At 50.2% G+C, this 15368-nt stretch overlaps 2 protein-coding genes across 2 annotated transcripts in view; one reads left to right on the plus strand and one right to left on the minus strand.

The window, feature by feature from the left end:
* The window catches only part of LOC142585487 (rho GTPase-activating protein 18-like), a 236760-nt gene that overhangs the window by 195600 nt on the left and 25792 nt on the right, over positions 1–15368 (minus strand). The window contains exons 2-7 of the mRNA XM_075696279.1: positions 14564–14716; positions 12572–12634; positions 11798–12006; positions 10780–10921; positions 10511–10647; positions 8948–9001 (exon numbers count right to left, since the gene is read on the minus strand). Of these exons, the coding sequence (XP_075552394.1) occupies positions 8948–9001; positions 10511–10647; positions 10780–10921; positions 11798–12006; positions 12572–12634; positions 14564–14716 (758 nt within the window). The remainder of the gene's footprint in view (positions 1–8947; positions 9002–10510; positions 10648–10779; positions 10922–11797; positions 12007–12571; positions 12635–14563; positions 14717–15368) is intronic.
* LOC142584402 (uncharacterized) lies at positions 3497–8100 on the plus strand. Its single transcript, XM_075694547.1, has 3 exons — positions 3497–3564; positions 4693–4880; positions 7752–8100. The coding sequence occupies exons 2-3, from the start codon at positions 4720–4722 to the stop codon at positions 7825–7827; spliced, it is 237 nt and encodes a 78-aa protein (XP_075550662.1). The 5' UTR covers positions 3497–3564; positions 4693–4719; the 3' UTR covers positions 7828–8100.

The following is a 15368-nucleotide window of genomic DNA, read 5'->3' on the forward strand; positions in this document are numbered from 1 at the left end:
CAGCAGCAAGTATTACTGAGTTACATCAATTCATTCATTCAATTAGTGGAGCGAATGGAACTAATTATTCCCGTGCTTATGGACCAGCGTGTATCAGTGTATAGCGTAGTATATGGGCGCACACCATATAACGGCTTGCCATCATCAGGTAAAATACATGCTCTCGTAAAAACACCAAACACCAGCGTACCGCGACGAGAGACAATTTTTTGAGCAACAAATGGACATGATTTGCCACGAACCGTTAACGTTACCGAGCAACTTAGGTCCAATGCCCGGCCTTTCAAAACAGCGATGGGTTCTGGGTTTATTGTTCAAATACCTATCAGAAATTGGTCCCATCGGAAAGCTTTAAAAATTGCATCCTTCATAACCTAAGCCTAAATTTACCCGCCATGTCACCTGTAAATATTAGTATCAGGTCCACTCGGACATTTCATATTTATTTTTTCTCCTTTTTTTCTCCCACTCTCTTCTGGAATCTTTTAATCCCATTCCCCATCCCTATACAGAGTATATAGCATGCCAGCGGTTATATACGCGCCGGCAAAATTCTCTGTTTTTCTAATAAAGAGCTCTCTCTCTCTCTCTCTCTCTCTCTCTCTCTCTCTCTCTCTCTCTCTCTCTCTCTCTCTCTCTCTCTCTCTCTCTCATGCAAACGTACAAGCACCCCACACAACGCAGTGTCGTCCACCCCTCCCCTAAATTGGTAAAATACGTCACTCTTAATACACCACAGCCAGGGGAAACACGAGCAAAGTGTGCTGTTGGTAATTTCACCTGCTACTTTTATTTTTTTATGTTTTACTTTTGCTTTTTTTATGTATTGCACGCCGCTTAAACGTACTTTTAAAAAATATATGGCGCAAGGAAAGTATCCGTCCTTGCCATTAGTCGTCTGTTGTGTTACCAGATGTGTTTTACCAGATCAGTAAATTATTACAGCAGATGATGATAATGAATCATCATCATCATCAGCCTGGTTACGCCCACTGCAGGGCAAAGGCCTCTCCCATACTTCTCCAACTACCCCGGTCATGTGCTGGTAGGATGACGATAAATATCCTCAAGCAACTATGGCACACACGGACTGCACTACGGAGGATACGAATATGATAGGGCGGCACGGAGAAGGAACCAACTTAGGCCGGGTCGTCCTCTGTCATCGTCGTCTTCTGTGCGTCGCGCGACGATGACTTCCGAGCGAGCGAGCTGTATACTCCTTTCCAATGCCGCGAATGGACTGCGCAAACACAGTGCTGTCACAGAGCAACTCGTGTTCGTCGTGCGGCTCTTGCGTGATCGAACACCAGCGCACAGCTGGGGTTAGCTGAGCCACACTCGGATACCTAAATGTTACCTATTGTTCGTAAGCGCTACAGTCCTATCCGCACGGCATTTGTCCTGTCTTTTTCTTTTTTCGGTTTGCCACGAGAAGTTCACGATGCGTGTGCCGGGCGTACTAGTTGCAAACTTCCCTGAACGGCGCCGACGCTCAGTGAGACTCGAGTCTTCTTAAGAAGTATGACGCAAATCTGACACCACCAGTTCGTTCAGCGAACCGACGAAACGAATGGGCTATCTGTTACTCAAGTGCGGCCATTTGCGAACTAACCTATTCGAATACAGATCCACTGCACGCACATCAAAGTGACGGACATTGCCTGTATATGTGTACTGAGGAAAAGTGCTAAGTTCGCGTGATTTTTTTCCTTCCTTTACGTGTTGTAGTTATGCACTATTAGTTTAGACGGGCGTTTTTCAACATTAAGCTCCTAACTATTGATAACGAACTGATACATCCAAAAATCAATCATAAAGATCCTGGTAGATGAAGCCGCAACACTACTGAGAGATTTTTCACAAACGTGCAGAAGCGATCCGTGACGCTGCAACCCTGTCATGTAATCATGAGGCAATTTCTCCTTGTTGAAGTTCCCGATATCCTTCAGAATTTTTTCCCAGCCGCGCATTACGATGAGACTGGTCGCAATTATCCGGATATATATATATATATATGAACAATAGTTGAACGATGGTTTATAGGGAGCCGGATCACGAGGTTTATATACCAAAGACAAAATCTAGCATGCACAAACTATGAGCCAGCGAGGAACGACTATGAATGAGTGTGTGGTTGATCGCCTCTTTTTCATGAATGCTTGTTGCACGAAGGTATAAAGACGAAATGACGAGATCCGGTTATTGAAACCGCCAAAATAGATAAGTTTGGCCAAGCTTGCATTATTACTCCGTCGATATTCTTATCGAGGAAAGAAGTGTCATTCCTCGCTGGATCATGGTTTACGCATGCTTCATTATGTCCTTGATAAACCCCGTGACCCGGCTTCTAAGAAGCCATTATTGAAAGTATCGCCCGTGTGCGTTTCCTCTGCCGTCTGTTGTTGTTGTAGTTGTTGTTTTCTGAAGTTTCTGGGCTAAACACCAGAACAGAATAAGAACACACGAAGACGGGAGGCGCGCTTGACACATTATTTTAGCATATAGCTCTATACCCCTCTATACCGTTATGCCGCTACAACATCGTACCCGTGCCAGCTCTGCACGTGCTAGCCAAGTCGCACCAACTACATTCGCAACGTGGATAAGCTAGCACGTGCGAAGACTGGCAGGCGGTAGAAGTACGCTAACCTGGAACTGGGACTAGGTTCTCGCAGATCAGAAGACAAGGACACAGGCTTAGACAGAGAAACCACGCAGCGCGCCTATGTGTGTTTGCCTTCGTTGGCATTCTTGTCTTTTGCGCTGCCACGAGTGTCCACGTCAACGGTATACATAGTGGCAAACGGTAAAGCTGCGACGCTATGCCAAGACACAGTAGCGAGTTCTTTCGCGTCCCGTCCACTGGAGCACACACATATCCATCGTCGTCGCTGGGACACACACATATCCATGAGTGCGCGTCCGCTTACACTCGAGGAAAAACTACAACGAAATTACTCGCGCAAGACTCGACGAACCTTCCAGACCTCCGGTCGCGTTCAACAGAATGCCGACCAGCTGCGACGGATGCGAATCCCGCATAACAGCCGTCTTGTAACCGGGTCCCGCAGAATAGGCGTGCCACGAGGAACTGCCCCGCGTCGTCGTCTACGTGCGCGCTTTGCAAGCCGCGCGCGCGCTCGTCACGGTTGGGAAGGCCGCGGCGGCGCGCTTTCCTCGTTAAAGGGTCGCTCGGAAAAATCTTCTTCCTGTCTTCGGCGCGTCGTTTTCGGGACTACCCGCCCCTCCCCCCCCCCCTCACACGGACGACGACACATGCGGCTGTGCTGCTGCCGAAAGAGAAATGTAGGTTGGAAACTGATTAACATGAGCGATCGAAAAAAGCGCCGGTACCGGGTGTGTGGGCGCGCGCTCGCGCATCGGTTCCGCAACGCTGGGTCCAGCGCCTCCTCTCCGAGCCCCCCCCCCCCGGTCCGCCTACCTCGGCCGTAGTCCGCGGGGTCCCGGCTATAAAAGGGGCACGAGCGTCCGCAGCATGGCACACACGCACAGCCACTTCGGCGACAACCAAGCAACAGGCACCAACTTCTCCCGCCACTGGTGAGTTGGAGCGGGGTTCGCGCTCTGCACCGAGCCCCGAGAGAACCGGAACCCGACGCGATCGGCGCCGAAAGGCCTGGGATTATTCATCGACCTGGTGGTTAAATCTACGCGACGTCCGATCGGCGCCTATTGGATATTCTCTGAAAACAAAGGGAGTGCTCGTGACTCCTATTGCGGGAGTCGCGTACCCAAGCTTGACTCCCCATTTTCGAGAGTTCTCGCAGTCCCCGACGGAGTACGTTCGCTCCGTTTGCGGACAAGCACGCAGAGTCGACGTGCTCGATCGGGAAGTAAGCATGAACCATCGAAGATGGGGTCAAATGCGGAGCGGGTGTTAGTGGGGAAGGTGCTACCACAAAAGGAGTCGCCAGCACTCCCTTTACTGCGTGTACGGAACGCTAAGAGTGTTGCAGAGTTCGACAAGTCTACGCTATTGAGATCAGAGGACGAACGACCGGCGCTTGCGACATGACAGGGTGTGCAGCGCAGGTCTTGAATCGCAGATCTGTCAACACAGGGGAGTGAAGGACGTTTGCCGTCCTTTCATTCCAATCTTGGCAAAGGTACAGAAGCTGGAGCGCAGGGCAATAGGAAACGCGAAAGATGCGCACGTTGACCGCCTGAAATCATCTTAGCTCCTACCTGAGTTGTTGCCCAGCACCTGTTCGTATATAGTATCTCTAATCATTTTATTTTTAATAACGTTCAGTTGCTCGCAGAAACAGCCTTCCATGCATTAGTAAGTTAACAACTGTAACAGCGCAGATATATTCGGCAAAGGTTTTCCCCGGATAACTAAGCGCGACTGCGACACAGCGCACAAAAGATTCAACTCCGCCACGAGGTTAACGTGTCCATGGCACTAAAGTGCAATTAAAAAACTAACGACTACATTGATCAGTCTTATTAGTTTTTAGTACGCTTGGTTTGCCACACGGTATAAGTTCAGAATGAAATTAAAAATAAGCATGCAGGCCGTTTCGTGCAGATACAGCAAAATCCCGACCGTATTTAAAGCCAACAGGCAATGAAGCCAAGGAAAGATATTTCAAAATGGACTTTCGGAATGTGTTATCCATCATCCCCCTTGAATATATTTCTACTATGTGTTCCTCGTCCTCGCAGCAGCCGCATCAGCCAGCCCTGCTCAAGATGTACAGCCGCCGAGTCGCACTCACCCTTCTCTGCCTGGCCCTCGTGGCGGCCTTCGTGACGCAAGAGGCGCAGGCCAGCAAGCTCAAGAAGGTGGCCAAGTACGCGCTCATCGGTGCCGCCCTGGCGCCAAGGATTGTCCCAATCCCGATCCCGATTGGGTAAGCGAAACCGTCCCATCAAACTGCTTCCAACCATGTCGTAAACGGAGGAGGTGCCACCAATCGCTAAGACAGTAACTCGTCTACGAAAAAAAAAGGACAGCCAAGGGATAAGGGCTAAGAGAAAGCATTGACTGTGAACAAGTGGTTCGCGTGAAATACCCAAACAAGAGTGTTTTGTTTTTTATTATTATTATTATCGCCTATAGTTGGTGCACGACTACGGCGACGAAAAGCACGTGACTATGATAAGACAGGATAGAACGTACGCGAATTATGAGTGAGTGGTCTTGCTACATTCAGTACAGAAATAAAATAATTTAGAGCTAACGGCCTTTCCTCGACAAGATGGCAGAAATGGCGTGCGGCAGGGTAAATCCTCAAGGAGTCCCACCCGAAAACACTTCATCGTGCTTGGGCCGGGCGTAGGGCGCGAAGAAGGACGTGTGGTTGTCAGGTTTCGTCGCCCATTTGCCGTATACAACGGCGCCCGCAGCTGTTCTGGCGGCGTCAGCCATCAGCGCGAAAGGCGCGCCGAATGTTGGGTGCGCCACAAGGGTGGCGTGGGGCTCACGCGCGTTGGACAGCGGCCGGCATCCGCGACCCGATAAATCACAGCACGAGCGAGAGCGCGCGAATAAATTACCTCGTGCACGCGCGACGCGAACACGCAAGGTAACCGTCATCCGCGCAAACTGCCTCCCGGTCGGTTTCGCTACTTTCCCGGAAACCGTAACGGTAACTGAAGCGGCGCCTCTTCATGTCTTCTGTGACTCTTCCCCACTATACAAACTGATTCCCATAGTAGGCGCGCCCGGAATCGCAGCTTCCAGCGGTGGTTGAAAGCAAGGGTGCATGGGCGAACGACCGCACGAGGCTTGGCCTCACCTCAACCTCCGATTAGATTTGGCGATCTGACTTAAACTAAACCTAATCCCATGAGCTGGAGGAGCTTTTTCGGTAGACCTCACCTTAAATTTCGTCACTTGCAAGCTATGCCCCCCTCAACCTCACCTGGTATTCATTACTGAGGTCGAGCCCTCAAACTAGTTCATGAATTTGAGGTCGCGTACCCATATCACAACGCGTTTACCTATTTACCACGGTGAAACCTTCGTTGACATGGTAACACGGGTTAGAATCCAGCACACGGATGGCTTGAAACCATGACATAAAGAAGTGAGCCGCGAAGAAAGTTTCCCCTCAAAACTCGACTTTCGACCTCCACCTCAAACTCGCACATAACGTTAAGCTGGGAATTATTGACGTCAATCACAGAAAATGCCTCGCAGCTGCCAAACCCACCTCAACGGCACTTTATACTTTGCGAGATTGAAGTTGACCTCGGGAAGTCAGAACCTCGTTTCAGGTTGCCCCCCTATGGTGAAAGCTTTTTCTTATCAGAAAGGGACTCGCGCACGCCTTACTTCCCCGGTGCATGGTTCACGAGAACGGGTCGTTCTCACCGACACAAGGTCGACCACGAGAAGCCTAGAGATAAAACTTTTTTAGCAACGTCTTGCATCACGTAATAGCAGGAACAAGCGGTTCGTCGGAGATGGCGCCGAGTGTTTGCAGATGAAAATGTACAAAGCCAACGCCGGGACTTAGTAGGAAAGGCAAGAGATAATATGCCACGCGAGTAAGAAGGCGCGAGCCGGCTTCACGTTATCGCGATTGCATGCTGGCCAGAAAAGCATCGCGGGTTGATAACCGGGCACACAATCTCGGACCATTAGAACGGGAAACCTTCCAGTGCGCGACTTGCCGAGGAAAGCGTCCGATACAAGGGAGCGTGCGCGTACGATTCGCGGGCGATCGACTCAGCGTGTGCCTATAGGACAGGAAGTTGAATTCACGAGGAAAGGTTAAAGAACAAACTTAGAAGGTATAAGCGTCAAATGAAAATAACGCAACGCGAGAGAAGAAGGTATTCAAGACCGACCTATAGATATGCAACACCCTCTCATTTTTGTGTTTTGGACAACTATTCAATGGAGTAACAGGAAACCACGCGCTTCCAACCACTCCCTCAAACCCAAGGTAAATCGATCTATCCTGTTGCGCAACAAGATCAGCCGCCGCGCGCGCAAATGGAACTTATCAGTCACACATGTTCGAGAGCTCGTTTGAGCGAAAAAAAAAAACGCACTGCAAAAACACAGTACCAGTTCCTCGATTAGAGTGTGCTTAATGCAATGACATAAGATAAATACGGGCACAGGCGAAGAGGCGCGTGGCTGTGAGATCATACTTCAATCTACGTGTACCGTATAATGTATGGTGTAGATGCACCACTTCGCGGCGCTGCAACAGCGGTGATTTACAGATCACCATTCGCAATAACACGCCGTGTGCAGCAAGATGAACAGAGCAAACAACACGATACTTCAACACCAGCGGCAACAACCACGCCGCAAGAGAAATGAAGTCGCATCGTAGCCTGCTACGCTAAAGCACAATGCACTTTCATTTGTGATATAAACGCGCGAAAGTCAACTTCCGACCTTGTGGCACGCCTAAACCCCCAAAAAATGACAATCAAAAGCACGGAAGCAGAAACACCTCAGAGAAATTCAAGGTTTCAACATAAGTATTCTTTTAGTCCGTGCGACCATATATAGGTGAGCACAGCGTTTCACTAACGCCTTTACTCCCCACTTTTGTAACATAACGCAATGAGTCTTTAAACGTTTCGTAAGTTCGACGACGACGATGACTCAGCCATGGTGAGTCACCGCTTTGGCCCGACGAACGCGCGCTTCGGCCCACTGCTTTGCGGCCTATAGCTCGCAGGTAACGGTGCGTGTTACACATACATGTAATAGTCATTCAGACCGTCACACTCAAAACGACTCTCGTCTTTTACAGTCACCACGCGCACTACGAGCCCCACTATGACCACGGCTGGCACGCTGGTCTTCAGGGCGGTCACGGCTGGTGGTGAGAGGGCCACCGGGGGTGGCGCTACACGCCCACCCGACGGCAACAAAAGTCAAGTGCACTTCAGTTCCCCCCGCTCCCTACGAAGAGCGCTACGACCACCAAATGTCTGACCAGTCAACGTTTCTGCGTGTTTTGTTGTATATACCGTACGTGTGCTCGTACCTGACAGCCTACCATGGACTCACACCGCATTTGTTGTCCCCGTCCGAACCGACGTCTTCTCCGCGTTCCTGTCCGAATGTCTTCGTTTTAATAAAGCAAATAATTCATTGACCACACCAAACACGTCGTTCGTCTTTCCTCTCGCGCGCCCAGGGAAGCTCCGTCGGTGGCCTCCGGTCCAAACTCACTTAGCCGGCAAACATTTGCCATTTTCTTTCTTTTTCATTTTGCTGAACAAGATTCCAAGCCAGCTTTTAATTTTGTTTACTGAACAGGCCTCCGTACAATACGGTTACCCGGTACGAGACCACAAAGGCCTGCTCTTCTTTAAAAAAAGAAAAAAAGGCTTTTCGGAAGCTGCCAGGCGATCAGAAAGCATGAGACCTACAGGTGACATTTACAAACACGTTGTACGGGGCCACCACGGAAAGAGCTTGGAGAGACTATGCGACACATCGCGACATAACGTTCTGAAGAGTCTAGTTTTAGTGAGGGTATACGTCATTCGTGAACGATCAGTTCGATTAGGTGCAATGCACGCGCGGCGTGTATAGTGGCGTAGCAGTCGTACGAGCGCGACCCGTTGTCTTGCGCGGCCACTGTTTTGCTTTCACATTCCTGTTCGGAACCACACTGCGTGGTTGTCGATTCTACAAGGGCCAGTAAGCGCCTTAGGATACTGAACAGATCGCAGATGTATGCGGTCCTCTCTATAGTCTTTCGCGGCGCGTATCCAACAGCCCGGCGATGGCAAAACAACGACCACGACGCCTACAGGGAAGACGCAGGGTAGAGGGCGAGAAAACGGCGCTGTCGCATCGGGCGCTATCGACTTAAGGCCGCCGACGATGAGAGCGCGCGCGGTCTTGCGTCATGCATTCTCTAAACGTCAAGGAAGTCGCGCTGAGTACGCAACCTGGTTGAAAGCCACACAGAAGAAAAAACGCCGGACGACTTACAGGAAGCTCCTGGTCTTGGCTGTCCAGGCTGAACGAGTCGCTGAAGCCGGGTTGCTGTGAGGGAGACAGAAAGAGACAAAATTTAACGTAACTACTCATAGAAAGAGCTGCAACGTCTATCGGTGCTCTGAAGAAGTCAGCAGGTTCAACGCTTTGGCTAGGTTATGCACGAGAAAGCAAGTCTCGACGTGCTACCTCAAGACTACGCTAGAGCTATTCAATTCGGTGCATTCGAATTGGTAAAAAGCGCGGACGAGGAAGCGAAAGCCTTCCACCACGTTAAAAAAAATAATACTAATTTAAATTCTGAGGCTTTTCGTGCCAAAATTACGATATGATTATGAGGCACGCCGTAGTTGGGGACTGCGGGCTAACTTTGACCACCTGGGGGTTCTTTAACATGCACCCAATGCACAGTGCACGGTCGTTTTTTTTTTTTTTTTCGTTTTACTCTCATCGAAACGCAGCAGCCGCGACCGGGACTTGATCCCGCAACCTAGGGTCTAGCAGCGCAACGCCATAAGCCACTGGGCTACCACCACGGAGTAGAAATCAAATACTCTTTTACATGCTCCGATATAATTTCAATAATTAATTATTATTTTTTTGCCACAAACTATACATTAGCAGAACAAGAAATTCAATGTCGTTTGATTTTATACAATGCAAAAATCGTGCAAACACAGCCAATAAACTTCCGAAAGGGTGAGAGAGGATATTGTCGATGTCGAAATGGCCAAAATTGAGACGCCACCACGGCGGGTTTCGCCGTTTTCGACATGCGAGCCTGATCGACGCACAACATGGCGTTCGTCGGCATGTTTAACGCGCGTACGAACTCAACTTCGTACGTACTTCTCGCGTGGAAAGTGTGCGAGACGCATTCAGCCAAAGTACATGCGAGAAAAAAAAAACACAAACTATCTATCACGACCGAGGCGGCGGCGGAAGCTCTCGCTGTCAATTCGGACCGGCAAGTACGACAGCAGTCACTCTCGGCGCTTTATTTAGGCCGCTGGGTCACGTGATATCGAGGCACACACACACAGCTGCGGGACCGAGACCAAAAAGCGACAAATGCGGGGCATCGCGAAATACGCATCTTTTTTTTTTTTTTTTGCCGCTTGTCCCTGTCGCATTGAAATGACATTATTTAGTTTGGTTAGTGAATGTGCCGGAGCTACAGGCGAAACGCGATGTTCCCCCGCTGCGTCACAGATAGTCTGAATTGTCACCAACCGGGCCAGGAATCCACACTTCTTCCACAGTACTCAATTAAAGAATTGCAGCAGCAGCCCTCTTGTGATTTTCTGGAGCTCTGTCCCTCCCCTTTATTTCTCTATGTATAGTCAATTTGTTTGCCACCCTTTTATTTAACCACTCTCCTTCTTTTTTTTTTTAAGTAATATATGCCTCAGACGATCTTGCTATACTTCAGTCGGATATTGCTTCGCGTTCCCGACCAAAGTTGACCGGTGAGAACCGACTCTCAAGCTGCACATAACCCAAGACGGACGTGCTATAAGCAGCGCAGTTTCGCGAGCCAGCGCCCACTGCCCGTACCAAAGTCCAGTCGACCCCGGGCTGGACCGCGACCGGTGACTCGTCCTCGTCGTCCTCCTCGGGAGGCGTCAAGGACGCCGCTTCCGTCGGCGCCCCTCGCAGCGTGCCTTTCATCTTGAATCCGAGCACGGCCACGCCTGCGCAGGGAGAGATGCGCGCGCACGTCAACAGTGCGGTCGCGGTTTAAACGACGAAGTGGCTCCGCCCACGGAATTAAACACCCTCAATCATCGTGGCGGTCGATTACTGCTTCCGTCCTTTCTTTTTACCTTTGACGTCGGGCGTGGCGATGGCGTCGTACTGGTTCCAGTGGTTCTTCCACAGCGGGCCCTGGGCAGCACGACCGCCGACTGGCGCGGCGGAGGGCAGGCGCATCTCGCCACGGCGTCCGTCCGCGGCGTCGCCAGCATGCTGCGGTCCGCGAACAATAGTATAGTCGCCTCGTAAGCCGCATTACTGGCATTTACGAAGAAAGCGTTTTATTAAAGAATCATACATTTCTGCCCGAGAGAAAGAAAGACGAAAGAAAGGAGAAAGGCCTGGAGGTTAACGAGAACCGAAAATCTGGTTCGCTATATCCACTATATAGTAAGGCAAGGAAGATACGCACACCGCTCATACATACACGCAGTCACAAAGGTTGGCACTATAGGTAGCACACGTCAGCGCTAGGGCCGTTTGTTCAAGTCTGCTGCCCTTGAACAATGCCTCTGTCAGCTTCTGCAGCGACAGCTGATGAGGCCGGCATTCCAAAAATGGTCCCTTCCAAAAGTGGCGTATACGTATAACAGCATTCGTGATGCATACGTGTATGTGTCCAGGTATACATTTCAGTGGCGGGCACACAACTGTTCCCGATCACCAACCTGCCATCCAGTCGCCCAGTAAATTCCGACGTCCCCGAATATGTGCCGTGAAGGACAAGACATCATAAGACATCACTCTATGCGCCCCGCACGTGAGCCAACACATGCCGCATGTGGGCAGGTAACGCTAACGCGACAAAAAAAAAACTGTGAATAATGGCGGGCGGCAAGGATAGGTATACAAAAGTACTTGACCTGAAATACATTCTGCCGGCATCCAAAAGCCCAGCCCAGTCCAGCGTTACGTTAAAAAGAGATCGAACACCACCCCTGCTAATGGCCGGGCTTGAGCGAGTGAAATCTGGTCAAGGGCTCGGCACTGTAGATGCACGGCCCCGGAAGGCGTACGGCCTGCCGTTCATTCGCGCTGTTAGCGTAGAAGGACAACACAGCAGACCGTGCTACGGCGGGGGGCGCGCACCTGGTGGGCGGCTGGATCGAACACGTTCCGTACGTCCTGTCTGGGCGCGTGGTGCTTGCGCCGGCGCAGCGTGACCGTGTCCAGCCGCCTCTGGACGGCCGCTGCCTGCTCGCGGCTGAGCGTGCGCACGTAGGACCGAGCCGCGGGCGGGGGTGGTGGTGCGCCTCCATCGTTGTTGTGCTGTTGGGAATGCTGGCCGCCGCTCGACCCTGCAAGTTTTTTGAGGAAGCGGCTCAGTTCTGGGCGACTTGGCGCCGCACGCTGATCGAAAGGCTCGTTCTTGTGGCTGCTACGCCAATGCGGATATTTTTAGCGGTCTACGGAAGACAGCCTGCTACATCGAAACCCCAGAAGAGGGTGATAAAAAATGAAGAAGAGAGAAATAACTAACCGAAACAATTATTTCTCAGTGGCTGTGACAAATCAGTATTGCAAACAAAGGGAATACTGAGCTAACAACAACAACAAAAAATATAGCCGCGAACACATATCAGACGCAGTGCATGACCCGGAAATGGCTTGCGAATAATATCAGCCAAGCAAAAGAGGCAAGGTAGTCGTCTACACTACGTCCATCACCCAGAATTGGAGCACAGCCTCTGCTTTCCCGAGACATTTCGTGACAAAATACCTATCTGCGATCAGTGATGGCGTCACCTCTCTGCTACCAGTGATGACGCTCTTTCACTCCAGACCATACTTCACTACACATTTTCTCAGCACGAACGAGCAAGAAGGTTCAGAATCTACGGACGACCGAGGGAAGATACTCACCGAGGACGTCGTCGAGCACAAAGTCGAGTCCCACCTCTCGGAGCCAGTCAGCATCCTGCTCCTCTGCGATGAGAAAAGAGAGGTAGGGACAGTGTGCTGACTTTAATAAAAGGTGGAGGCGTGAGACAGATATAGAACAGGAGAGGCCGGAAGGTCAACCAGGTTGCACAAGGTTAACTATACTGCACTATGGGAGTGGTAAGCGGGCTAAAAAAAAAAACAAGGAAAGGGAGAACGAAAGAAAGAACAAGGGATGCAAGCCTGGCCATAGCCCTATTGTGCTGCCCCTGCCCGATAAAGGGTGAAAAAGAGTAAACGACGATACGAACGCGCGCGCGAGAGAGCGATATATTTATATATATATATATATATATATATATATATATATATATATATATATATATATATATATATATATATATATATATATATATATATATATATATATATATATATATAACGAAGGCAGGGATGTGTGGTGTTTGTGTCGTGGCATTGTCGTGGTGGGTGAGCTACCAACCACGACAATGTCTTGACACTACTTGATACACGACCTGTCATGATACGTTTGGCTACCATGCGCTGGGGGAAGGGAGAAGGGGAATAGAAGGTAGGGAGAGCGAGAGATAGCGGTACACTCTTAAGCAAAATTACACCCGTATCTCGCCACACAACGATAATTGTCACCTGTCTTGCTCGCATTTTCTTTCTTTAACGCTGGGAGCCCGGTACTTACAAGTCACGAACGGCATACGCGCTATCAGAATGACAGAGCATTCTGGACAGCAAAGTAGCGAGCACAGCGTTTTCAAGAAAGGAAACGCAGGCAAGACAGATGACGATTATTCTTGTGTGGAAAATATACACACCAAAGTGTGTACGTTTGTTTAAGAGTGTAGAGAGACGTGCAAGGACGGCACTAGTGAGTGAAAGGCGCTCGCACAAGCCAGACGTTCTCAGAAAGTACAAAAGTGCCTTCATTACGTTCTGAGCAGGTGATCGGTGGGGACGGCGTTCTAGCATTGTCTGTTCGCCCAGAAGACGATTGTCTGGTTTCCTGAATGCGTTGGACACAGATTGTCTTTGTGCTTGAAACTGAGAACGCGAAGTACACACAAGCACTGGCGGCCGTTTATAAGTGTACGAAGCTAACCAGTCACCGCGTTTCATAAATTGGTGACGAAATGTTGCGAGTCTGACGGCAGGCGGATCCACACCGTAGAAGTATGAGAGGGAAAGGAGAACACGGAAAGAGAAAGAAAGAACGGAGCGGTAGAGAGAGGGCGAGCGGGAACGGAAAGCCAGAGAGTTTTTAACCAGAGAACATCTCCGGTTGGCAGCACCGTTTTGGGAAAACCGGAGAGGTGGTAGAAATGACAGAACAATAAGGACACAGCGCGGCTAATGGATGAGATACCCACCACGACAATGTCTTGACGCTACTTGATACTTGTCTTGACACACGACCTGTCTTGATACGTTTTGATGCTATTTCCTGTGCACAATGAACCAGACCTATGTGAACGAGGACTCAGAATCCTAAACCACTCCCGTCTTTGTGGTTACATATTCTGCGTCGTGCGGCCTCCTTTGTTTCTACATCTCGGTTTACCTTCGTGCGGACGTAAAGGAATGAAGTTGAGAACAGCGTCAACTCAACCTCCCTTCGCTTTTTTTTTTTTTTTGTCTTCCACTATCCCACCACCCTAATTATTCACCCTCGCCGGGTACCCGCGCCATGAACCTCCGCTCTTTCCTCCCACATTAACAGTCAAAGTGAGCACACTGTGGAAGCCATCTGCTTACCGGACATCCAGCAACCACATTTGACTCTGTTAAAACAATGGTCTGGGCTAGCTGGTTCATGTGTTTCATTTGTGTGCATTACACCCCTCTTTCCTTGTATTCCCTTCTTTTTCTTCTTCGCACCGTCCACTTATTATGTGATTCCATCCGTCAAACAGTTCCAAACGCGCAGTTTCGAAAGTGTACCTGGATTCTGGTGGGTCGCGCGGTCGTCCTCTTCCTCATCGTCGTCGATGCGGAAGTGGTCGCACTCGCTCCAATAGGCGTCGAAGTGGCGCCCGTGGCCTTCGGGAGCGGCCGAAGCGGCCGACGAGGTCCACAGCGCTTCCTCGCCCAGATCTGCAAACACGCGGCACGGCCATTACTTCAAACTTCACGCACACATGCCTCAAAGCGCAAACGGGAGTGCTTCCGTTGCCCGAACGGTCTCGGCAGGAAAGCCAGAAAAGCTCGCAATCAACTTTTGCAAACAGCTCGTTGCGTTTGACGTAGCCGCGTTCTTCGAAAGCGCATATTCATTACGACAAGATTGAGCGCTGTATTTGAACGCGCTCCCCACAAGATACTTAATATGTGGAACTTGTTCTTTTTTTTTTCAGTGTCAACAGACAGCTTTAGCTCAATGTTCGCACGCGTTCCGCTCCATTTGCAGCGGCAATGTGGATGACGCGCGCACACGGCTGTCGACGTTGCCACGTGTATGTATACGTGTCTGTTTGTGTGTGTTTCATGTGTATAGACAGCTAGCGTTCCGGTAAGCTGTTTCACGCAGACGCGAAACGGAAGCTTACTCTCTGCCGGAAGTGCGTAACACCAAGTTTCGCGCTTGCGTCTATCCATCGTATGCTATGTTTCCTATATTGCGGCGCGAACACGTCGAGCACACGTACTGCTCCTCGCAGCCTTTCGTGGCAGCGCGTTCTGTTTACACATCGACACTTGATAGCCTTCTATAGTGGCAAGTATACAGCGCAGAACTGCCACTGCGTCC

Source organism: Dermacentor variabilis, chromosome 6 (genome assembly GCF_050947875.1).
Source record: "Dermacentor variabilis isolate Ectoservices chromosome 6, ASM5094787v1, whole genome shotgun sequence".
Classification (NCBI taxonomy): Eukaryota; Metazoa; Arthropoda; class Arachnida; order Ixodida; family Ixodidae; genus Dermacentor; species Dermacentor variabilis.